The 26,904-nt window shown below is 43.6% G+C and overlaps 1 protein-coding gene across 1 annotated transcript in view; it reads right to left on the bottom strand.

Moving 5' to 3' along the window:
- MYO16 (myosin XVI) overlaps window positions 1-26,904 on the bottom strand; it is a 432,663-nt gene that overhangs the window by 257,834 nt on the left and 147,925 nt on the right. Inside the window, exons 12-14 of the mRNA XM_044250091.1 lie at window positions 24,490-24,617; window positions 18,356-18,461; window positions 11,287-11,404 (exon numbers count right to left, since the gene is read on the bottom strand). Of these exons, the coding sequence (XP_044106026.1) occupies window positions 11,287-11,404; window positions 18,356-18,461; window positions 24,490-24,617 (352 nt within the window). The remainder of the gene's footprint in view (window positions 1-11,286; window positions 11,405-18,355; window positions 18,462-24,489; window positions 24,618-26,904) is intronic.

The raw sequence follows: 26,904 nt of genomic DNA, 5'->3' as shown, positions 1-26,904 counted from the left end.
ACGCTGAAAACAAGTGGTGAGAGGAACAGTCTTACCTTGTTCTTGACCCAACATAGAACTTTTGTGTGCAAACATAATCTGACACAGAACATGTCCTTGGGTATAACAACAAAGACACCCAAAAAAGTTTTAGAATTTTCTTCATTTCGTGTAATTTGAAAGCACAAGTCATACAGCTATGGAATATATATATATATATGTGTGTGTGTGTGTGTGTGTGTATAATTACAAAATATTCTGCTGTAGACCCCAGCAAGTATTACTATTGACCAGATCAGAAGTGTATAGGGCCACATTATAGAAAAACCACAAACACAGACAATAGTTTCTCACTGTTGCAAACACTGGAAGCAACCCACTGCAGAAAAGGCAAACATGACTTGAATCTATGCAGATGCAATTTAATATATAGAAGGTATATTAGGAAAATTTTAAGACCTATATTGAAATCATATAAAGGATCCAAGTTATGGCTTCTAGCCTGATGGTAGATAATGAAACAGATGCTTTGATAATAAGATTTGTATCTCAACTAAGGAATAAGACAGATGATGTATTTATTTAGTTTTTTAAAGATTTTATTTATTTATTTAAGAGAGAGATAATGAGAGAAAAGGAGAGCATGAGAAGGGGGAGAGGGTTAGAAGGAGAAGCAGACTCTCTGCTAAGCAGGGAGCCCAATAAAGGACTCAATCCTGGGACTCCAGAATCATGACCTGATCTGAAGGCCGTCACTTAACCAACTGAGTCCCCGAGGTGCCTGGTGACATGTTTGTAAAGTGGCACATGCCCAGGGTGAACAGTGTCTAGCCATCTTGTGATTTTTGTGAACTCACATATACTGTAGCAGAACACCTAAATTCATTATTTGAGGTTTTCATCTCTTAACATTACAAAAATACAAAAAAAATAAAAATAACCCATCATGAGAACATGTTGTTGACCTCTTATTTCATAGAAGCTGAACAATGACAAGAGGATAAAGGGTGGGAATCACAAGCCTGATTTGCTTCCGAGATAGGACTAGCAAGACAGAAATTACTGTCAATCAACACTTACAGTTAAATGTTTGACAGGCTGAAAATTCTAGTTTTTCTGGAGTATTTTTTTACTTGTAAAACAGTAAATGATTAAGCATTCCAATTTCAAATGCAACTGTGAATTACTCTGAAGTAAGGATCCATGGTCAATAAATAAATAATTTTTGATCAAAAGGTGGCAGTTCCTTGGAAGCCAAATGGACAAAATTATACCCTACATTTGAACTAGAAACGTCACCTTGTGTAATGAGTCTGCCAATAATTATTCTAGAGTCCTGCCTCCAAAAGCAAACATGTGAAGTCTCCCAGTGTTGGTTTCATATAGCAAATCTACTGGAAAAAATGGAACCACTAATATGTGATTCCCTCTGGTAAAATTCATTAAGTGCGGGCGCCTGGGTGGCTCAGTGGGTTAAGCCGCTGCCTTCGGCTCAGGTCATGATCTCAGGGTCCTGGGATCGAGTCCCGCATCGGGCTCTCTGCTCAGCAGGGAGCCTGCTTCCCTCTCTCTCTCTCTGCCTGCCTCTCTGCCTACTTGTGATCTCTCTCTGTCAAATAAATAAATAAAATCTTAAAAAAAAATTCATTAAGTGGTCCGTTCAGCCCGTCATAATGATTATCAGTGCCAAAAGAACCCAAAAAACCCAAAACCTCAAAATTAATACTATTAAGAAAAATCGTCTTACTAAAAATCTTTTAGAAAAGTTGTTGTAAGTGCATAAACAAAGTCTCTTTCAAAATAATTCCTTTAATTAGTTGCCCAAAGGTGATGCTAAAATTAGAAGGGGGTATTATAGGTTTCTTTCCTATCCCTCCTTGAGTATGAAATCAGGTGAGAATTTCAAGGAGAGGTCTTAATTACTACACTTTCTTTCCTCTCTTTTTTTTCTTTCTTAAGCAAATTATTTGCTGAAAACATTTTCCATAGCATTAATAACATAAACCCTGTTCAAGAGAATGTTTTCTAAAATCCCATTGGAAATAAACTGCAAAGGTTGTTCCTAGGCATTTTCAGCCATCAGCCACGCAAGTACTGAGAGGGAATGGAGAGCTGAACAGTTGTCTTCTGACCATCACGCTCTGTATTAGGAGAAAAGGCTGATCCCACGCCCATTTGTCCCAGCCAAAGTCCAAGCTTCCTTTAGAACTGCATTCAAAACTAATCAAATTCCACATCATAGAGTGACTTCAATACCTTTAATCTAAATTCAAAAACAGTGTAATTAGTAATCATCCCAAGCAGCTCATCTCCCGCAGTGAATAAAATTGCTGTGGGTTAGCAGGATTCTGATCAGTAGGATTTTGAAAAAAAAAAAAAAAAAAAAAAGAAAGAAAAAACTTAAAGGAGCTTTTAGCTAGAAGAAAACACAAAACAACCAAAAATTCAAATTTCTGTGAGACTCTAATATTCTTCCAAATGGAGAAAATGCCAGCTTTTCTGCTGTGTCTGAAATTACAGTGAAATAAAGGAAGGAAAATGATAGGTATGGAGTTGAGGTTTGACTCATTCATGTAAATGTCCACACAGAAGGAAATGGCTAAATGTTTTTATTGTTTTTTTTTTTTTTGACTTCTCAAGACCTCCTGTATGCTTTAAACGATGTCTTATTTCAGGAATATTCCTGACTAGAAATAGCTCTGTGATCCTCTGTCTTTCTGGAAATCTACATATGAGTGTGCTGCTCAGAAAGTTCTGGCACTGTAAAGACATACATGTTCGCAGATTATACAGGTCATAATATGCAGTAAAAGTATTTTACAGACATATTAATTTTTCTTCAATTATAAAAGAAAATGGAAGAAATAAATCTCCTCTCCTTCAAGAAAGACAAATACCTACCTTCATGGCCCTTCCCTTTGCCTTCCAGAAATTTCCAGCACTCACTGTCACTGCCCCACTCTTCTACTTAGAAATCATGACTAGTTGGGATCTCTTCCCAGAGCCCCAATCATGTCTTCAATTAGAAGTTACCCAAAAGCACACCGTTGCTTAATTAATATATCCAAATATTCTCTTTTTCACTCTTACGTATTTCGTTTGAATTCATTATCCCAGACTAACACAAGGGGTCGTATGAGGGAAGGTGCCTCAAGGAGGATCCCAAGGGTGACTCCGGGTCCTGAATCTGACATTGCCAATCTCCACCTTCCCTGAACTTTGATGTCCCCACAGTAATGTGGGGATGGAGAGACAGAAAGGCCCCAGGCTTCCTCTGGCCTCCAAGAGGAAGGGACCACCATTCAAGGCACTTGCACGTACCAGGCCCTGAGCCGGGGGCGCTCGGATGTTGGCCTCCTTTAAATTCTGTTGTCAGCCTTTTCATGTTGAAACCCAACTGGCTTATCGCCACTAAAAGATGCTGCTCCTCCAAGGAGACGAGATGAATTAAAGCACTGTGGAACTTCTAAAAAAAAATCTGATCGAGAGTACAAGACTGAGGATAACAGATGATGCTAATAATGGGGATGAAGATGATTATCCAGAAATACCCACAAGCGAAAGCCCTAATGGATTTGCCATCCCATGTGCTGTAACTCTAAGCTTAAGTTTCCTAAGTAGATAACATAGCCCTGGCATATGCATTGGGAGGCGTTTCTGGTTGTTAGTAAATTTCAGTTTCCGCTTAAACAGATGTGGCGTCCCCAGGCACAGGTGAGTCAGAAGCCCAGCACCCTCCCTTCCCACATGTGGGCTCTGCGCCTGCCTCCCTCCGCAGACCTTCTACACACGGCCACTTTACCAATCCCCACAGAACAGAGTGGCACTGAGGATGCATAATATGGTTCTATTCTTGCCATACACAGTCTTATTACGAAGAGGAATTGGCTCTAATTAAAAAAAAAAAAAAAAAAGCCCAGAGTTCAATATTGATAGCTTTCCTGATCTATTTATACTCTCAGTAATTTGTGTTCTTTGTGGACATGAGTGAGTCCCTGATGGCTTTACACAATTTCCTCCCTGACGTGAAGAATGGTGACCTCATCGTACTAACGCTTCACATGCATTCCTTAGCCTTACTGATCCTACAAATACTTAGCAAGGCCTCGTTCTACTCTGCACCGGGCAGACCAGATCCGCACCACCAACGGGCTCATACCCCAATAGGAGACACAGCAACCGACCCAACAAATCATGAAGAGGACACTTCCAGATTTTTGACAAGTGCTATAGAAGAAATAAGTAAGGAGACAGATCTGGGGATCCAGGGTCACCTTCGAATGAGTTTGGGGAAGAAAGAGAGGTTTCTCTGAAGAAGTGACCTGCACTGAACCCAGGACAGTGAGAGCTGCCTGCACATTCCAGGAGAAGAGGTAAGCCTCCTCCAGGCAGTGGAGAGCGAAAACCAAGCCTTGGCCTCATGTAAGCAAGGAACTTAAAAAGTCTGGTGAGGCTGGAGAACGTGGACCAGGTGGGGTGGGGGGACAGGGCAGGTCGGGGAGGACGCAGGCACAGGGGGCTGTGAGGGCTGCAGTGTGAAAGAACAGGGAACTGGTCCTGGGCTTGACATATTGATGAGGGCGGCGAGGGGCTCTGTGGATTGAGAGGGGGAATAGTTGAGGCATAATCATAGCCTGACAGCAGTAGCTGATTTCCATTTCCACAGAGCTACAAAGCATGCTATCTTAATTAACATTCATGAAGGTAAATGAGGCAATGACTTAGGAAAAAGAATTAGTCTGAACACCACAAAATGGGTTCGGTTTATCTCTTGGAGGGAAGGGTATTCCAAACAAGGCTAAATTCATAAAACATGGGAACACAGGACCTCAGGGGGGCCTTCAAGGCCACAGGAGCCGGAGAAGAAGGGCTTCTCCTCAGTTCACTGGACCAGAGGACATTCTCACTGGTAAGCCGGCCAAGGGCTCCAATGCAGGACAACTGGGCAGTAGCGACGGGTCCAGAGACACAGCCAGGAATCCCAAGGGGGATGTCAGAAATGGGGTGAATATTCACAATGTCCACAATCGCCAAACTGTGGAAGGAGCCGAGATGCCCTTCAACAGATGAATGGATAAAGGAGATGTGGTCCATCTGCACAATGGAGGATGCTCAGCCATCAGAAGGAAGGAATATCCAGCATTTGCATTGACGTGGATGGCCCTGGAGGGGATTATGCTGAGCGAAGCATGTTAAGAAGAGAAAGACAATTATCATCTGGTTTCTCTCATACGTGGAACATAAGGCATAGTATGGAGGACCACAGGGAAGGGAGGGAAGACTGAATGGGAAGAAATCACAAAGGGAGACAAACCATGAGAGACTCTGGACTCTGGGAACAAAACAGGGTCACAGAAGGGAGGGGGTGGGAGGAGAGGGTGACTGGGTGATGGTATTAAGGAGGACACGTGTTGGGTTGAGCACTGGGTGTTACACTCAGTTACAACAAAACTTATGATGCACTCCAAGCTGGCTAACTGAACCTTCTAAAAAAGAGAGAAAAGAAAAGAAATGGGGTGAGGCAGGAAGGGGCCGGCATATCCGACTTGTCTTCCAGTGACCACCTGAGCCCACAGGCTGCTGAGCCCTGGGAGGGCCCGGACTTAAGCCAATGTGCAAACAGTCATGTCGGTTTTGCAGGGATATAAGTGACCAACGACTGTCGGGGAAGACAGTTGGGACTATCGGCAAAATGAGAAGAAGTCAACGTTACGGGGAACTAAAATACGTCAACGTGAAACCAAACAGTACATTTTAAAGAACATATTTATACGGACCCTGCAGAAGAAAAGCATTAGAAATACATAAAAGCTTATTTCCGAAGAAATCATAATAGGAAAATAATTTGACTTCTTGCCCGTATAATAAATATTAAAGAATTAAAAAAAAAAAAAGTCGCCTCAGTCTGCAAAGACTTCAGGACAGCAGCTTCCAAGGTTTGAAGTTTTAGCTCATAGTCCTCATATCAGACAGCCCGATAACTTCCCAAACCACAGCTCATTTTGTTATTGTTATGAGCGTACAATCCCACAGTCAAGCTGTAAGGAACCTTCCATCAACGTCTCAGAAAAGGAGACAACATTATGCCCTAACAAAGTATCCAGTGGGGAGCTGGGTTTATCCTGGATCGGGGGAACGTTCTGGCTTTGAATGTCTCGTTGCCACAGGTGGTCTGCACCTCACCGCACCACCTGCAAAGGGCACCTGCCCAGCCTGCTCGCTGAGCTGAGCACAGGGGTGAGGGGCGGCGTACGCACTAGGGGTTCACAAACACCTTCGTCACAGCTCTGCCCGCCCTCCCCGCGGTGAGGGGCGCTACAGCAAGCCCTTCGCAACCTCCACGGTAAGACTTCAAAAGTAGTTTCTCCCCAATTAAGTGAAACAAGGCTGAAAGGAATATGCGAAAGCATGGTCTGGTGTCAATTTTTCTTGTTGGGAGAAGAGGGTAAGGGACGTTCGCCCAACGCCCACGCAGAGATCCAGTCTGGGAGCCCCTCTGTGCTGCGCCAAGTGTCCTTGCGGAAGGATGCTTTGTGATGGGGGACCTGGGGTTCCAAACACTGCAGAGGTCTCTACCACATAGATCTGAATATTTAGAAACAACAAAATGGTCCCCTGGGGAAAAGACTGAAAGGGTACTGCTCTATCTTACCTCAAAACATTGCACATACTCGTAGCCTTAATACATTAAAGGACCTTAAAAAGACCAGATATGATCTTGATCCCCACCACTAATTTCATAAGTGCACCTAAGCCCTGAAAACCCCTCTATACTCTTCGATGAAAAGTATAAGTCATTAGGGATTCAAATCTGCAAGTCACCTCAGAGTCCCGAGCGACAGGTACCGCTGAATGCAGCACATCACTGTTGGCAGAGGTTTCCTACTTCTTGCACACTACAAACTCACCTATGGGGTTATGGTAAGAGGTTCTAGACATCGGTCCGTCCTGAGGGTGCTGGCACGGACACTGGGGAACTCAGAACGATGACATTGTTAAATAGTAATCAGATGGGGAAGTGTTGGGCTGAAAGCCAGACGAGAATGTTCTTTATTAATTAAATTTTCTTCAAAATAAACAGTCCCCACTTCTCTATAGCCGTTATTTCATAAAACTGAGCCTAATATTTTCTATCATAATTCATGGCTACATCCCTGATTAGGGAGCTGGCATTAAGTTATAACCGTAGGAGCAACAGTGTCTATAAAGGGAACATGCCTCTCTCAACCTTAAAATTAGTAAGAGAATACTCTGTCCAAGACACCCATCGCCACTATTTTAGAAAAGTGGATAATTTAAGGGAAACTCTAGAGCACCACAAAGTAGAAAATCAACCTGTAACCTACATTCACTTGACCTAGTTTGAGGTGTAAAAATCTTACTCAAGTTTGGTTTACTATTTTAGGGAACACTTAAAATTCAGAAGCCTCTTCCAGGGGACCCATTTGGATAACTCAGCTCTTCTGAAAAATTGTGTGTAAAAGTAGTTTAAATGATTATCTCTTTTGTTTTTCCTTCACAAAAAGAGCCTGGAGATCAGCTGAGATTATCAAAGGTATCCACCGGCCTGAGCCTCCTCTATTGTCCGGTGCCTCTTTTTGGGGGGTAACGAAGAAGTTCCAAACTGAAAATTAGTTTGAGAGGTCAAGATAATGCAACAGATCCCCCTTATTCTCTGTGGCGTCCCACATTTGTGTCCCACAAATGACATGCCTAAGTGCCAACCTGAGGGCCCAGGGACGCGACCGTGACGGAGCAGGGAAGCAGCAGATGTACTCACGGTAGGATGAGGCCACGCCGTGGGGCAAGAGCTTCTAGATCGGCATAGCCCCCCCCCCCCAAATCCTACTTCACTCATTCACCCGGTCTGCCTGCTCTCTGTGGTTTCCCCTTTCCATTTTACAAATCGACCTTAGCCCACGTGGTTTGATCAAGGTCATGGGTGCATGGGTTGGGCCTTGGACCCAGGACTTCCGGAGTCTGGGCTCTGTGCAGAATCTGAGGCTCCTCTATAGTCCTGCCTATTTCTTACCCTCTGCTAGAGTGACTCCCACAGGCTCAACTGGCCCTTTACTCACTTCCTCACTTGACACCGAACGTTGACTCTGCCCGACCTTGTGCAAGACCGTCATCTGCCCTTTGGTGATGAAGAGATGCAGACAGACAAGTGGACGCAGACAGGCGAGGTCCAGCTCCCTGACTATCTGGCAAACCTTTAAGGGCAGGACCCCGTCCAATGCACGAGCCAATCCTTCACACAACAGAATGAGTGTGTAAGTGGCCGGTGAAACACAAAATGGGCTTTTTAAGAAAAGAAGTAGTCACGCTGGAGCCGGACAGGTCCGATGTGACCGGTGTCTGTCAGGAGGGAGACATGGGGACAGACCCCGTGACAAGTGAGGCTGAGACCTGAGCATTACAGCTACCAGCCAATGAGCCCCAAACTTGGCAGCACCCATTGGAGGCTGCAAGAAGCCAGCAAGGATGGTCCCGTAGGGACATCCAGGACAGCGCCGTCCTGCTGATCCAGACTTCTGCTCCAAGCCAGCGAGCTTATAGCGTTTTGTCAGAGTGGGTCTCACATGCTCCTACACTCTACAGAATTTCCATGTGGGGTCTTTCTTCTAGGGGACAATCCGTGCCATCCAGTCCCTCTGCTGGGCATAGGAACTCTGGTCACCATTACCAGGAGCTTCCTGGGCAGACCTGGGGAACTTGGGGCCTTCCCCGCTTCTCCAGAACTATGCCGCAGAAGTCCTGTGGAGGCTGTTACTGTGCAGGAGGGGTCTGCATCTTGGCCGTACTGGGGTGGCCGGGGCCTGGGGAGAGGGTGGGGGGGCTCCCCAGGAAGTCGCTGGGAAGGCCTCAAGATCAGGGAGGACAGTTTCTCTCTGGGACATCTGGGCAGAGCTCACGTATAGATCTTTGTTCTCAAGCCCTTTCCACACGGTCGCGAATAGGTGGAGGCACGTGCCATGTGTCCCTCGACACTCTGCTTTTCCGTGTCCTGCATTCCGTGTCCTTGCAGGTGCATCCAGAGCAGGCCCCCACTCCGTGCACTTTCTCTGCACACACGCTCAGCGGTCCCCTTCCCCAGGGAAAGCAGAGCCCCCTGGGACCCTTCAGCCTTCCCTGCTCCCAGCAAGGGAGTCTCAACCAGCACTGGCCAGCTTGGTAATATGGGTTTTGCTCTTCAGGTTTTTTTTTTTTTTGGGGGGGGGGGGGTTTGCGCAGAACAACCACAAAATCACTGCCATATTTTTAAAAGAATGTAGCAGGAGGACGCCAAACCAGCAAGCCTGGGCGCTAGGAAGGGAATCAAGCGCGCTAACCCAGAGAGGACGAGCCCGAGAACCCCGTGGGCGGCCCCGCCGGCTGCGACGCGCCGGGAGCAGGAGGAGCGGCTCGCCACCGTATGCTCCAGCTTTTCCGCCGATTTGCCAACTGTGACTTTCGAGACCAACATGCTAAATTCTGTCCGGGAGGAAAGTCCACAAAGTCAGTAACGGGCAAGGCCTGCAGAAGCCCGTGATCGTGTCTTCATCTTGGAAAAGGGAACATGGAATCCCCAGTGCACGAAGTCACACGAGCGGAGTCTGGACAGGGTTCTTCCCTGAGCCGTGTGTGCAAAGCATGAGGGCGGGATCTGCGTGTGCCGGCCGGTGCCCCTGCAGCCCCGGGAGTCCTGGGGAAGAGAGTCCCACTCCGCAGGGCTGCATCTCCAACAAGCTCCTCAGAGTGCGACGAGCGCTCGTCTTGGGGTCACGCACGGGAGCGGCGGCCTTGGGGCTCCTCTGGCCTTGAGGCTCGGAACGCAGCTCCCCAAAAGCGCAAAGGGAAGCTGGAGAGGTCTGCTGGAGCTGGAGAGGTCAGGCTGTGGCGCTCTGGCGGTGGCGGCGGGGGTGGGGGGGGGGGAGGTTGTGCGTGTGTGTGTGTGTGTGTGTGTGTGTGTGTGTGTCATTCCCAGGGCAGGTTAGAAAACCGAGACCCGGAAACCAGAGTCGGAGGCTCAAGACCGCTGCGCTCTGGGTCTCCCTGACAGCGCGAGTCCCCGCGCCCGCCTGCAGTCGCGATCTTGAAAACACGACTCTCCTGTTGCAGAATTCAAGCTGCTTCCCCAAGGTCGACAGTTGTCTCCTCTGACTCCTTTCCTGCGTTTTCTTACCCAGTTTCACCTCGTAATAGTGGATTTTGACAAACACTTACTGCAAAATACAGGATTTTTGTTTCTAAATCACGGTCAGAGCTAACTTCTGTTTCCGGAAGAGCACTCGAAAACCCCAACTAAGATTGATCTCTTTCTACAGTCACTGCACTGAGCGGTTGTTTGTGTGCTGACAGCTGTTACTACAGTTTCTACAACACTCGATCCGTCCCAGCGCAGGAGGCACCCACCTACAATGCTGTCCTGACGATTCATTTGTGTGGATAATCTGCTTTGATTAGAAAGATGTAAAATCCTGAGTGAATTCTAAATTATCTGAGTTTTAATTTTAAAAAAAATTAAAGACTTATTTCCTTAGTTTAGAGAGAGAAAGGGAGAAAGGGAGGGAGAGAGCATGAGCGGGGGGGGGGGGGGGGGAGGTATCTCCAGCAAACTCCCCAGAGAGCAGAGCCTGAAGCGGGGCTTGAGCTCATGATTCTTGAGATCGAGACCTGAGCCAGAATCAAGAGTCAGAGGCTCAACCAACTGAGCCGCCCAGGAACCCTTAAATTAGTTGAATTTTAAATAAGGGCTTTTCATAAAGTGCACATTAACTACTTAAACAACAACAAAAAAGTTCTGTTTGGCTTTAGTTGGGTGCTTATGTGTTGCTTTGATTTGTTCTAATTCAATCATTTTTATTTTATTTTATTTTTTTAATTCAATCATTTTAAAAACATAGATTCAGCTCTATTTAAAATAGATTGCAATGTCTGTTGCATGAAGGCACTAGGTACTCAAGTTCTCATTTAACTGAGTATGTGAGTCATTTCTTCGTTCAATAACTAGGATTCATTACAGCTATGTTTGGTTTGGTTCCATATCATATAGTTTATACAATAATCATCTTGAAAAGTTTCACCCCACATTTCTGAGTATTTTTCAATTCACAATAATTTTAGAAGCCCTGACCTGGCATCTCAGGGGTGAGCACATGCGATCTCTCTGTCTCTCTCTCTCTCTCTCTCTCTCTGTCACACACACACACACACACACACACACACAGGAGCGCAGGCCCATGGTCCCCGTTAGCTCCGTGTTTGGGGTTCTTCTGCCCTCTCCTGGTAGCTCTTGAGCTCTGCCTTTGTTCATTTTACACTTACCTCCAGTTAAGTGTTTCTTCCTCTCGCAGAACTGTAGTTCGAAATACTTGATGAAGCAACTGGACAGGTCATTAAGCGTTGTCTTGGCATGTCCAAAGGCCTCCAAGATGCACATGACCTGTAGCAAGATGGAAACATTCACTGAGCTCCTCAGTTTTAAAAACAAAACCAGGGAATAATAGCCAAGATACAGAACTATCCCCTTAGGCAGGAGGGTCTCTGTTGCTTGTATGATTCCATATTGAATTTGTACGGTCGCTCTTTCTTCAAAGGCAAACTACGAGCAGCCTCTGCCTCAAACACTGTAAGATAATGACACACAGAGGGCTTCACTTGGCTTTGCTATCTCTTTACACAAACATAAACAACTCAACACATGTTATTGACGCTTTTAAACTTAATAGGACAGAAGAAATGCTTTCGTGGTTTTGGAGGGAAGGAATTGGATTTCATAGAGGCAACAGTGAGAATTTCTTTTGAAACAAACAAATGAACTTAAACATTTGCTTCTAACCTTCTTTTGAACGGGGGACAGACACACACACTCTCAACCCCGATGTTCTCTCCCACAGAAGCAGGAATGAGAGTTCCAGATGAGGCTGTTTTACTTGCTGTGTCTCGTCACCACTGTTCTCTTCCAGAGGTGGGGAACTAGGGCTTTAAAATGTCGTTAACGAAGATCTTCATATCAACCCTGGCATCTGAAATTCTTTCCTGACATGTTTCCTTAAACGCTGACTATAGAGAAAACACCATTTCTTATCACAGTCGATCCTGTCTGTGATGATGATGATAATGACCAAGCAACTCTCGGGAAAGTATGAAAACCTGGAAGGTTCAAAGGTATTTTTCGGTCTTTTTCAAGTCACCGCAGTGAAATGCAGTTCCTGCATCCGCCACAAGGGAGAGGACACTAACCATCACCTTATTGATACAATGGGTTCTTTTTAATTTCCGGTGAGAGTAGATTTTGAGAATTTTATTCTAAGTTAAAAGAAAAAAGGAATTTGCTGCTTCTTTTTAACCTTCTGGATACTGATCTATGAAAGCATTTGGTTCACCTGGAGGTATTTTGTATCTTGAACGATGACAAAATAGTATTTCGATTCTAAGCACAATCCCAAGTCCTAAAGCTTGTGGTATTTGCAAAGTATACCAAAAGACTGGTTTTTGAACTTTTGAAATTTTGGAGGAAACATGTTGGATTTTTACAGAAATCCCAGAATTTAGATCTCTTTGTAATAACCTACTTTTAAAGGTCATAACAGTGAAGTGATAATAGTGATAGCAGAAACATATACTGAAAAATAATTTGAAATAGTATTTTTAAAGGTCTTGATTTTTGCTTCTTTTCCAATACTTCAAAATTACATAAGTATATTGTGGAATTAACAGTGTAAGTAAATCACACTTTCAACATGTATATTACATTTAGTAATCATTTAAAAATTCATAAAAAGGATTAGGATGGATTTTTTAAAATATTCTGGCTTCTAGCTATTTTGATGCTGTATCTGAAAATAAGCTGGCTTGTTATTATAGAAAAGAGACATAAAAGATAATGAATAACATGCCCAAACAGGAAATATAGGGTAATGTATACCCTATATTTAGAGTATATAGGGTCAAAACGTGTGCTGTGGAGGGAGAAGCAGCTGCCCCCACATTCCAGCTATGCTAGTAACAAATTAACAAATGTGCTAGTAACAAACCTGACACTAAGCCAGGTTCATGAGTCCCCGAACCACCTTCTCTTTTAGGTTAACACAGGAATAGCTCCTTCCTCAGTGTCAGCTGCGGGAAGCTCTCAGCCTGGTGCACGGCCCATGGTAAGCATCCAACAAATAACAAGGATTCATTGTATTTTTGATAAGAATAGTAGCAAAATGTATTTTGTGTCAAGCATTACTCTAAAGTTTTCATATATATATATATATATAAATACATAATATAAATGAAGTTGCATATTAAATTATGTATACTCTACACACATGTAGACATATGGCTAAGTACATTTATACATATATTTGTTTTATTTCTTTTGTTATATTAAGTACATATTTCTTAATTACATATTTCTTTTCTTTCTAGTGTCTCCATTCTGTAGAAAAGGAAATTGAGAGATTATGTAAGTCCCTCAAGGTTCAGAGCTTGTTAATAGTGGAGCTGGGGTTTGAACCCCGGCCATCTCTCTGCAAAATAGGGTGTGTTTCCTTACTGTGTCACGGGCGGTGACTGCTAGAACCACAATAAGGACATAGAGGGCTTCCAGCTGTAGGAAGCTAAACCCATTGAGCAAAATGCAAGAGCTCATAGGGAAGTCTTCCACTGGGCTCTGTTCCAGGGTTGAAGAATTCAAGCTTCAGGTCCGGGTTACACCTAAGTAACGTTTTTCACCTTTAATTATCTGCTCAACCAATAGGTGGCGCTAAACAAATGTGTTAAGAGAAATACGGGGCAGGGTGGGGTGGGGAGAGGAAGAAGATGCAAAACTGGTGTTGGTCCTTGACCACCTTAACTTCGAAAGAAAATAATGAGAATGTTGTACAAGAGCAAAACTTTAAACAAAAATGTAGCAAAGGGAGGTAAGTAAATATTTCTTAAGTATTCAAATTTTATTAGTAAGTTTTTTTTCTATTTGCAACTGTATGATTTTTTTCCTCTAAAATTTTCATAGCTGTGCCTCTAAAAGCTATGTACTCCTATTTTGGTGGTGGTTAACGTACGGTATTTTCTAAGAGCAAAAATCTGTGGCTTGTCCTCAATAAAAAACCGTGCCTTAACCAAGCAGAGCCTATCACTCCACTCTGTAAAAGCAGTTACTCAATAAATGTTTAGTTAAGCAATTTAAATGGATCTGAATGGTCCTGAAAGCTGAAAGTCATCTGCGCCGAATGAGTGAAAAGTCCCAGGCAGTTGTCTCTTCCCGCAACACCTGGTTTTTATGTCCCAATAAACTTATCGCCACGGAAAGTCCCCAGCTTCTCCACCTTGAAATTCAAATTTGGGGATTGAAAACAACAGCCTTCTTCACTGATCTTAGTTGTTTGGAAACTACAGAGGAGCAAAAGCCGTCTCCGGGGCGATGGAGTTCAAACGCACTCAACTTGGAAGCCCACGCAAGGGCCGAATGCAAACCTCTGTAGACTTTTAGGGCAAGACAAGAAGTACAAGATCAAGATTCAGCGACATGACAGCTGAGTGTCTCTTGATAACACGTGTGTGGCCTGCATGAAAGTACCACAGATCATATCTGGGGCTGAGCCTGGCTCCCTCTGACTGTCCAGACCCCACCCACATCAGGCTCTTCCCCCCTGCCCTCGTGGAGAGTGCTGCTTATGGTTCAGCATGGATTAGCAATGGCCAACTTTACCCCAAACCCCTCTACTTTGTTCTCGTGCTCCCCACCTCCAGGTAATAATCTTTAATTAAGTCATTGGAGGGAACCACAAGGAAAATTCTCTATACTCCTCAATGTGCATGACTGTCTGCTGATGGCCACACCACGACACCCTTCTCTCTTCTTCAGAAACTGCTGATCAGAATAACCTCCAATGACTGCTTTTCTCTTGCAGTATCCTAAGACCCAGGACAAAACTGCGTGGGCTAGACAGCCAGCATCCCCAGTGGAAATGTCCTGTGCGTGTCTATCACGCACGTGGCCCCATGGGGAAGCATCGCACACCGTGGCTGCTGGCGTGGAGTCTCAGCGATGGTGCACCATCGGGTCTGGCTGAACAGCTTTCCTGGTCAGCTCACCACTTCTCTCCTTTTGGGGGTCACCTGACAAAGCTTCCCCCGTCCCTGGGCACTAAACTTCACCACCAAGGATGCTCTTACACACTCATCTCCTTAATTAGACTTTTCTTTCGTGCAGGAAGTACAGGTGCATCTCCAGAATGTGCAGCATTTCACTAAACCTCTATGATGTTACAAAGATCTCCAGGCAATTCAGGAGTTTAGCCAACATTCGGATTTAATTCCCACACATACACTTGGACGTTGCCACAGGATAGACTGGGTAATTTTCAGGAACACTTTGTACACCAAATGATACTCATGTGGATTGTAAATGAGAGAAAAACAGATAAAAAAAAAGAAAAGAAAAGAAAAAGCATAACTGACGTGAATTGAAGCCATAGTCAACCCTGGACAATATTATTTCACAAGACCAGAAAATCACTTATTGTATGATTTATGAATAAAACAAACACATGAATTGGAAATAGTTGTACTTGAAATTTGCATGGATATCATAGTATTGATTCCCAGGTGCTAACTGATTTGGAAGAGTTATAGCTGTCTAAAGAAATGCCACTTAGTCTGTGCTCACTTAAGCTGAACTGCAAAGCCAATTTACATAAAGCCATCTAGAATGCGGCTTAGAAATTACCTAGCCTGCTCTTTCACAAAGGATGATGTTAATAAATGATTGCTTTAGTCTATAATTTACATTGGAGCCTATGGTTCCTTGCCAGTATGATTAGGCCAACAGATCCCATCATTCTACTAGTTAACCTGAGTCTATTTTATAGCCATGTTGTTCTATAAATTCCCTGATTCTTATGTGTCAGTAGTCAGTAGCTGACAATATCTGAACAAACATAATTTATGCTATTCCACCCAACTCGATGGAAAATGTTAAATTATTTTAAGCTGTGTGGTGGTAGAATCATGTGGATTCTCAGTATATAGTTTGAACTTAATAAATGGTTATGAATTAGTCATTAATGATCACATATGTCACCCGAGATATGCTGCAGAACTGATTTATGGAACATTCTTCACAAAGAGAAGAATTTCCAGAATCAGGCGTAAGTTTGGGAATCTAGAAGAGCAGATTAAAATTTTTAAGGACTTCTTTTTCAAAAGTAGAAAATATGAGGACAATACATTGATCTGTCGATTAAATAGAAGTCCCTCTCATTCCTAAATGAGGAATCACACACTAAAATGTCCGGAAGCATCCCTTGTGAACATCACCGTGGCAGAAATAACTCTGGCTTGCAGCTGCGGTCCAAAGGGCAGGGACAGAAAACCAAACACAAATAGCACAATTCTCTCAGGGTCATGGGTTTCTAGATCCTCAACATCTGAACGTTCAGGAAGCACCATTTAAGGGAAAAATCTGAGCTAACAGCAACTGTTTCTACTCCAATGTCATCAGACACTTTCAAGTATCAAGTTGGTGAATGAAATGCAGGTGTCTTTCTGCAGATGTGTGTGCAGCAAGCTTTATGTAGGAGAGATTCTAAGGGGGCAAGGCGTGCACCTGCCCAGCCTCCCAGTGACACGCACACCGAGAAAGAGGGGCCGGTGCAATACGGCCGGTGGTGTGTAACCTCACACGCACACAGCGACATTTACAGGGTCCTGGTGACCTACAAATGGTGTATCCACATTAAATTCATTTGATATTATTAAGGGAAATTGATTAATGTAACTCTGAATAATTAACGGTACCGCAGGTGTGCCAGAAATATTTACAGGTGTCTTCCTCCTGCTCTCATTCATATGCTATATGCTACATAGAAACTGAGCCCATACTGTGCGGCAGACATCTCTGAATTCAAGGGAAATGCACACAGCAGCCTCTTGGGTTGCTGGACAAATGCAGGAGAAATGTGGGAGACTGTGCATTCCACTCTGGTCATGTCTTAGGGGCACACTAGGCGATGTCCAGGAAGCCTGTTGGGCAGGTGTCTACACGGTAAGAAGCTGATCAGGACAGGGTGTCAACACACAGAAGGGACCAAGTCCTGGGACCACTGAGCACACGGGAGGGCAGACTGTAGCACCCCACAGCCCCCCAAGTAGTGGGGGACATGTAAGAGAATAATCATCACAGGTTATACTAGAGTTATTTCCTAGAAAACGATGAAATTGGAGGTTTCCCTGCAGGTGGAGACTCCCAGAGCAGCACACTTTTGAGTTCTGGTCATTTTCCTGATCGGTTATTGATCGTCCCTGTGCTGGCACCCCCTAGGGGCTCCCACTCCCGCGCTCGCACATTGCAGGAACCTTCGAGCAGCCCCCGCGCCCCACCCCCCCGCCAGTCCACTGCTAACAGAACTGACCAGAACTGCGTGAGAACAAGAGCCAAGCACATGCAGGTGTGCCCTTGGGTAAAATCTCTGAGTTTCTCTGACCTTTACCAGAGCTGCTCGGAGGCCTTTCTGGTTCCTCCTTGAATCTTGCTAATACTTTACTGGATGAAGGAGGCCGACGAGAGGTCTTCATATAAAAGCAGGCGTTACTGAATATAACTTAAAATCAGTTCTAAATGGGCTGATGGGAGTCAAAAGGCACAAAGTCCCCGTCACAAGACAGGAAAGTCCTGCAGATTTCGCGCACACGTGACGACCGTGGCGAGCAGCAGGGCTCCTGACATTTGAAAGCTGCTGAGCTAGCAAAACTTGAAAGTTCTCAACACGCACGCGCGCGCGCACACGTACACACACACACACACACACACACACACACACACACAAGAATTTAATGATGTATAGTGCTGTATGCTAATTAAACTTACTGTGGGGATCATTTTGCAATCCACACACACAGCCAATCACTGTGTTGCACGCCTAAGACTAACACAACATTGTATGTCTAAAAAATCAATATTGGGGGTGAAGGTGTATTACCTGCCCATTCGTGTCATTAACATTTCCCATTATCAATTCTTTTATATACGCTGACACTTTATTATCAGCTGTCCGTGATTTCCCCCTCCCAAAAGGTGCTTATCGGGCCACACCCCTCAGAGGTAGAAGCACACCAAAGTGGCCCTTTCCAGGCCAGCAACAACAAGCTCTAAGTCTATGACATGTTTCAATCCAACTGTTCTGAGCAAATATAAGAAGAGTATGTTCACATATTTGAAAACACGAACAAGAAAATGACCCTTGCTTGAGCAGCATTAATTTGCAGCAATCTTCCTTTTTCCTTTCTTTCTGCAAACTTGGGCCAATTTATGGCCAAATTATGGTCTTAACATGATGTTCCCATTTATTGGGAAACTGCAGATTTTTTGGCTCAACGTACTCTCCAACCCAAACAAGAAACTTACATGTTTAAATTTGGAGTCCAACATGGGCCTGCGGGAGCCTGATCTGCAGGTGAGGTGTCTCATTATTTGTTTGCTGGCTTCAGACTTCCCGGATCCTCTTTCTCCGCTAAAAGAAACCAGAGAGAGAAAACCCAAGTTTACTGTTTCGGAGAATGTAGTAAACAATCCAATGGGCAGAGAGGATCCTCAGATACAAAGATGGTGAGGGAATGCCTGGCCCTTTGATGCGGGTATGGCATCATCTAACTCTTCCCTTTGATTTGTTCATCCAAAATAGTTAGTACACTCGAGCTACATCACATGCCCTGTGGTGTTCTAGACGCTGGGACGCCATATGAATTTAACCCCAATATATTTAGATGCTGGAGCCTCATATCAGTGGGAGGCAAGTCTGCCATCCAATATCTCACAGGGTAGAACCACACGTGTAGGTGAATTACAGCAGACAGAGGTCAAGCTGAAAAGAAAGACAATGACGACTTGTCCTCAGCTTTGTAAATGAAGGTAAGTGAGGTGGCCCCAGGGGATGACCTCTACAGTGGGGATGCATGTCCTAGAGCTCCACCACATGACCTTGCTGAATCTTTCTGAGCTTTCCAGGAAAGACATTCCATCTTCCTCTGGAGACCCATGGGATCTTTCTACACTTCCCTTGTCTTCTCTCCAAAATGAACACAAAACAAGCAACTCCTGAAATTAAGTTGTTAAGATGGTCAGATGTGACCAGGCGAGTAAGGTGGATCCTTAGATGGCCAGCTGCCCCTTGAGGCTGCTGTCAGCCTGACATTCTGCGTGTCCAGAACAAACGGACCCTCGCCAAACTTGTTATTAATAAGACAATACTTTTCCTATTTCTCAGGCATGCTTCATAACTCATCAAATTCCTTTTTTAAAAGATTTTCATTTATTTATTTGAGAGAGAGAGAGAGAATGTGTGTACGTGTGCAAGCAGGGGCAGGGCAGAGGGAGAGAGAGAATCTCAAGCAGGCTCCTTGCCAAGTGTGGAGCCTGACCTGGGGATCACCTTAGGAGCTGGAGATCGTGACCTAAGCCAAAACCAAGAGTCAGATGCTTAACCCACCAAGGCCCCCAGGGCCCCATAACTCATCTAATTTCTATAAATGAACTATATTACATTTCTGACACGAGGCAATAGAAGATTAACATAAAAATTCAATACAGTAATTATTGATTTAAAATGAGTACTTACTGTTTCCAGATAGAACGCTCATGAAAACAGTCTTTATTCAGGAAAAGAGTCTTTATTCAACTGAGAACTTAAAAATTTAAAATCTATATAAAGCTCTTTACTAGTGCTGACTTCTCAAGCTTCTCCCTGCATCTTTCGTACTAATGAATTTGCTTAAAGGATGTTTTTTGGAAAATAAAAAGCTGAAATTTACTTCTTTTATTCTAGCCTCCCCTTGATAACAGATGCTTCTATTCCCCTCATCCATGCTGACCATACATAGTTGAAAGACATTTTGGAACAACCACCTCGGGGCACAGGTGCCAGAGACCTGCACAGGAGAAGGAGCTCCTTTTCTGGGTTCAAAGACATTTGCTTTTAACCTTCTCATTTCAGAGATGAAACAATTTAGCTCTTTCATGATGGAAATTTAACTTCTACATTTGTATTCACTGTTATAAATATTCTCTTACTTTGCAAAATAATTGGCTGTTTCACAAATCTTGTTGTTGTAGATATTCTGTTCACAGGGAACAGGGTTCCCACAGGTGAAGAAGGAGCAGTGTGCCCAGAAGTGGAAGAAACTAGGGAAGACTTCCGCATGAGGTGGGGGGTGGACTGATTCTCGGAGAAGGGGTAGTGTGGAAGGCAGCCATTATTCAACAAGCAATTCTCATCCGGTACTATCCAAGCATGTACTGTGCAACCCTACACAGCGAGTGAGTCTACAAGGTGGACTAGGCCAGCAGTCTGCAGACATGAAGACCGTAGACACCTGTGAGGGAATGTGGCTGAGCTGCCTCCCCTCCCCCCACCACTGGGCTTACTCTATTACAACAAGTAGGAGTAGAGAAAATGATCATCATATCTCTTAGCTGGCTAACATCCCATGGATTTTAACCAACTCACAAAATCCCCAAAATGGCCATATTCCATTTAAACTGAGTAAAATACAAGGAAATAAAAGAAAAAAATTTATATGGGATAGGATAGGGTTGACTCTATAGGTATAAATTATACTCTATAGGTATAAATTAAAACTAAAAGTCCTACACTTACGTGTTTAAGAAACATTCCTTGATCTGCAAATCCAGTCTGTGATTCCATTAGACCTGACCAGAGATTGTGGGTGGTGCCAATCAGGGGCCCATAAGAATCTTAAAGCTACTTGCATAGCCTTGTTTGCTAAATCTGCACATGATAGAGGCAGACCCTATACCGTGTATTTCACAAGTCACTTGTATGTTCAGCATATAACATTAATTTAGATTTGCTCCACACACTCTTTGGGTAATGGATTTTTGTCACATGTGCTCTGACAATTAATTAAAACCATCCATCAGGGCCTTCAGAACATTAAACATAAGATAGATGACGGTGAACAGCAAACTCTCAGTTATAACCCAGGGTCAAGATCTGAACATTATGAAAAACTATTTCTCAAGATGAAGCCAAGTGTGCTAGTTGGTACCTACAATTATCAACAAACTGAAAAATCAAACTGAATTTTTGAAAAAAGACTTAAAAAGCCTCACCTTAGTCCTAAATTATAGGATGGCTATTCCAGGAATATTTGTGTTTTGAACCCCAAATCTGAAATTATCCTTTGTAAATGCTTTTTGTAAGATGTCATAGACTCTCTTGGGCCAGCTGGGTGGCTCAGTCAGTTAAGCATCCAGCTCTCGGTTTTGGCTCAGGTTATGATCTCAGGGTGGTGAGATCGAGCCTCATGTAGGTCTCTGCGCTCCCTGAGGCGTCTGCTCAAGAAAGACTGTCTTTCCCTCTCCCCAAGTCTCTCCCTCCCACTCTCTCTCTCAAATAAATGTATCTTTTAAAGACACAATAGACTCTCAAAAATGATCTTTAAATAATGTATTTAGCTGACTTCTAAATTTACTAATTTTAATGAATTAGTATAAGAAGTGCAGAAAGACTTTATCTTAGGCAAGACAATCAAGGAGATAGAGAAGCCACATAAAAACATCAATCCTGAAAGAAGACAGAGAATGACTAAAATAGCAAGTCCTTGTGATCACAGATTGGCTCTTCATTTCTTGAAATCTGAATGAAGAAATCTTTTTTTTTTTTTTTAAGAGATGCTGGTTGATACATAGCATTATTAGCCTTTAAAAATGTCCCAAAGAAATAATGCTTCTGTAGAATATTAACAGGTCCTACTGGAAAAACAATTCCATGAGCAAATTCATGCAGAAAGCACTGGGTTAGAGATCAACAGCTTTATTTACTGAAAGCACTTGCTAGATACTGTGAAATCTCTAACAGGCAGATTCCCAAAGAATATAATTCACTGGCAACTCAGAACTTCGCTATGGACCAATGTCTTTCAAAAGAATTCAGTGGATCACTTAGAATTTAGGAAAATCCACGGATATGTGGCCCTCATTTTAGGGAAGCATGGGGTGGGCTGCTGGAAACCTTGTTGGGGTGACTGCAGGGGTCTGGCCATGCACTAGTGGGTAAGCGTCACTCAGGCCCAGAAGCCAGACGATGGGGCTCCCATCCCACATACAGCATCCACTATGCCCTACACTAATTAATCACCATTCACCAATTTACACTATTGGGCTCACATCCCAGATTCACTATTTACTAACTGGACACCCTAGACTAATGAGTTACTCCTAATACACAGTCACCTGACAGTTAAGATCATGATATTAATAATAATTCATATCTTGGTTCTGCACAGCAAAGGAAACAGTCAACAAAACAAAGAGACAACTCACGGAATGGGAGAAGATATTCGTAAATGATACTACAAAGGGCTGATATCCAGGATCTATAAAGAACTCCTTAAACTCAACTCACACAAAACAGATAATCATGTCAAAAAGTGCACAGAAGCATGAACAGATACTTCTCCAAAGAAGACATACAAATCACTAACAGACACATGAAAAAATGTTCATCATCATTAGCCATCAGGGAGATTCAAATCAAAACCACATTGAGATACCACCTTACACCAGTTACAATGGCCAAAATTAACAAGACAGTAAATAACATGTGTTGGAGAGGAATTGGAGAAAGGGGAACCCTCTTACACTGTTGGTGGGAATGCAAGTTGGTGCAGCCACTTTGGAAAACAGTGTGGAGATTCCTTAAGAAATTAAAAATAGAGCTACCCTATGACCCTGAAATTGCACTCCTGGGTATTTACCCCAAAGATACAGATGTAGTGAAAAGAAGGGCCATCTGTACCCCAGTGTTCATAGCAGCAATGGCCGCAATCGCTAAACTGTGAAAAGAACCAAGATGCCTTTCAACAGATGAATGGATAAGGAAGATGTGGTCCATATACACTATGGAGTATTATGCCTCCATCAGAAAGGATGAATACTCAACTTTTGTATCAACATGGATGGGACTGGAAGAGATCATGCTAAGTCAAATAAGTCAAGCAGAGAGAGTCAGTTATCATATGGTTTCACTTATTTGTAGAGCATAAGGAATAACACAGAGGACATTGGGAGATGGAGAGGAGAAGTGAGTTGGGGGAAATCGGATGGGGAGATGAACCACGAGAGACTGTGGACTCTGAGAAACAAACTGAGGGTTTTGGAAGGGGGCTGGGAGGATCGGGTGAGCCTGGTGGTGGGTACTAAGGAGGGCATGTATTGCATGGAGTGCTGGGTGTGGTGCATAATCAATGAATTTTGGAACACACAAACACACACACACACATACATATAATACATATCTTGGAAGACTGCTAAAGCAATGGATAAGGGAATACATGGAAAGCTCCTCGTGAAGGGTGTGGCACTTACTAAGTTCTCAATAAACATCAGTTGTTATTAATGACCACACTAGTATATATATACACACCCCAATCTCACGATTTTTAAAAATTGTTCCCCTTTTTGGTCAAAGTTAGACTAGACAATAAGATAAAGCAGATGAGAACACAGTTGCTTGATTCAAGAATGGCCGGGGCCACCATGCCCCCAGGGCCTCTCCTGTGGGGCTGGGGGCACTTCAGAACAAGGGTGAACACAACCACTTGTGTGCTATTTTGAAAACCAGAGCACGGGTGTTTGCAAGCCATCCATCTGACCCTCTCTGGAACGTCTGATCAAATTAGTAACTTAAAAGTGTATAAGTAAGTACTAACTTAAGTATTTAAATGTCTTTTGGGTTCTATCCAGATGTCCACATTTCCTCTCTCTCATCTCACTTTGATGAGTTGGGCAAAGGTTTATTGACGCATTCAGCCGCCAGCCAACACTACTGATTGTAACTTGGGCAAACCCTGAGGATTTACAGAAGCCCCCTCTGGTAGAGGCTGCTCCTAATATGAAATGTAATTCTTAATGCGTGTCTTATTTTAATACCTAAATAGTACTTTAATCCTTTATCAATACATAATCTCATGTCACTTCCACGTCCTGCGGTTCTTGTGTGTGTGTATTTTCACTTCCGTGTAAATCATCGTCCTGGGCATCTTGCAATTTAGGAGCTAATGTTTCCATGATATTTCAGTATAAAATACTTCCAGTGTATACTTGGTAAAAGATGAGCATAGGTAAATAGCGAGAAGTGGGTGAGAAAACCCACAATTGCAGGGTAATCATCTGTATTTTGGTCCACACCAATCGTGGCGGCTGATCGCGGGTGCCTTTCTTTCCCCATGATTCCTGAGGTTTAAAAGCCAAACCGCTCTGGTCCCAAGTAGTAAATCTTCAAAATGAATTGAGTTTCAGGTTAAGTGTGTTGATATTGATTCCACCACACTTGGGGCTATTTCTAAGAACAGAGATGTTTCTCCTTGGTAACGAGTCAAATTACTTATTGGAAAGACACGGGGGACCACCAGGTGCTGAGGAAGTCAATGAACGTGAACCAGAGGAAAGGAGGAGAAACTCACAGCCAAGCCCCCAGCGCATCAGTGCAACATTGGAGGGAGGGAGAGGAGCGGGCTCACCTGAGAATGAAGCACTGGGGCCGCTGCTCCTGGAAAAGCTGGTGAAAGGCTCTCTCGGCGCAGGAGAAGATGTGAGGAGGCAAGGAGGAGCAGGGCTGCCCGGTGCTGCTGAGGTAGAGCTGAGACACCTGCCGGGCAGAGTGGGAGACAGACGTCATGAGAAGGTGCGGACTTCTCCACCTCAGGACACAGCTGACTCACTCCCAAGATTCAAACTGCCAGGGAAGCTCTATATCTGAAACTTGTCTATAACTACAAAAGTTTGGGAAATTATGCCCTTTTCAGCAAGTTTTTAAGCATTCACAATGATAAAAGAGAGGCGGGTGTCTGATCTTTCATGACTTGGTTCGCAGGCTTGAAATTCTTCTGCTGTCCTTAAGCAGACCAACTCACACACATCCAGTTCGATGGGAACCTGTGAAGTAAGCTGAACCTGCGGGGAAGGAGATCACACTCAACGTGTCTCAGCAATATTTCATCTCAGTAACGTGAGCTGGAAGGGTAGAAAGCACTTGCCACTGTAACATGGAAGAACTTATAAACTTCTCAGAAAAACAAAAAATGTCAGGGACATAGTGACTTATGAAGATTGCCATGGTGCCAGTATGTTTAGTCCTTTTGAGTACCAGTAAATTATGTTATTTTAGAAGAAACACAGAATGATACAGAGGTGTCTGAGTCATGAAGAAGTATCAGACAAACTTAATTTTTCTTTTACAAAGTAACTGGCCTGTCGCTTCAAGGCTGTTGAGAGTGGGAATCTCATCAGAAGATGGAGGGAAGTGTCCAGACAAGGTCAAAGTCTGCTCACCCTGTCATGGCGGCCTGGGTCTGTGGCTCTGTGGGCATTACCGGGGCAATGGGAAAGACCTGAATGGGATGTCTTGACTGGATGATCACAGTGCCTCAGGAGGAATTTCCTGATTCCAGGGGTGGTACAGAGGTTTCACAGGGAATGAATGCCTTTGTTTGCAGGAAATGCACAACCCATGTATTCAAGGTTGATGGGACAGCATGCCAGCAAATCATTTGAAAATGGTTGGAAAAAAAGTTGTTTGTGCTATTTATCTGCAAATTGTTCATATGTTTGAAGTCATTTAAAATCATAGGGGAAATAATTTTTTAAAAATAGAATAAATGACCTACAGCTATAAAAAATGATTAGGTGAATCTCACAAACATAATATTGGGTGGCATCTGTCAGGACATGAGAGAACATTCTATAAGATTAAGTACAAAACCAGGTAAAACGAAGCTACACCGTAGAAGTCAGGTCAGTGGTATCTTGGCCAAGGTCCCAGTGATCACAGAGGGGCAAGAGCAGGGCTTCTGGAGTGCGGGAAATGCTCTGGATCTGAGGGCTCGTGAAAATCTACCCATCAGGGCACTCAGAAACCCATGTTCACTGTAGCTCAATAAAAACTCCAGAAAGCCCAAATCCACAAATTTCGTGGTTCTAGTGCAGACGCCAGAAGAAAAGATCACGTGGACAAACTAGAGAATTCAACCCACGCCCACACATGGGTGTGGATTTGGGTTTCGGAAGGGGGATGTTGCATGCATTAGGCATTAAGAATGGGCTGATTAGTAAAGGAAATGAACGCTGATCTCTATCTCATGCCAGGTGTGAAAATGAATTCCAGATGAACTTAAGTCTCAATATAAACAGCAAAGCATAAAACATTTACACAAGGTAACAGAAGAATACTCTCATGATTTTGGAATAAGGAACTAGGGTTCCCAAATGCGAATTCTAATGGGAAGGATGAAGCTATATCAAAATCGTATATTTGACAGTTGGTGTTTGACCACAAACATCATACACACAGTAATACAATAAAAACCAAAGACACAGAGGAGATTAAGCTGTGTCTTATAAACAACTCCTACAAATAAATAAGACTGGAAAGAAAATAGAAAATTAGACAAAAAATACAAACAGAAAAGGATAACCAATAAATAAGAGAAAAGAAGCAGAAACTCTCTGGTAACCAGGGAAATGCCATTTCAAACAGGAAGGTGACAGTTATAAAATACTGATAACATTATCAACGGCCTCATAATAATAGTCATGGTTTACACTGGCTGTGTGCTTGCTGCTGTTCTAAGCACTTGGTATCCATCCAATTCTCTTAGAAATCTATGACTTGGGTATGAGAATATCTTCCTTTTTAAGAGTGAGGAAATTAAAGCAAAGAAGTTAGTAATTGGTCAAAGGTCACATAGCTTATTAGTGGTGATGCTTGGTTTCAAAAGGCAGTTTTCTCCACCACTAGAAACATGCACCGCACTGTGGAGAGTTGTTCAATCGCAACAGAGATTTGGTAACACCTTCTAAACGTAAGAGGGCTTGACCAGGAATCTCCCTGAAGAAACTCTCAGACATTCACAAGAAGCACACATGAAATGGTTCTT

The sequence above is a fragment of the Neovison vison genome, chromosome 5, assembly GCF_020171115.1.
Source record: "Neovison vison isolate M4711 chromosome 5, ASM_NN_V1, whole genome shotgun sequence".
Lineage (NCBI taxonomy): Eukaryota > Metazoa > Chordata > Mammalia > Carnivora > Mustelidae > Neogale > Neogale vison.
This window is presented reverse-complemented; position numbering and strand designations above follow the sequence as displayed.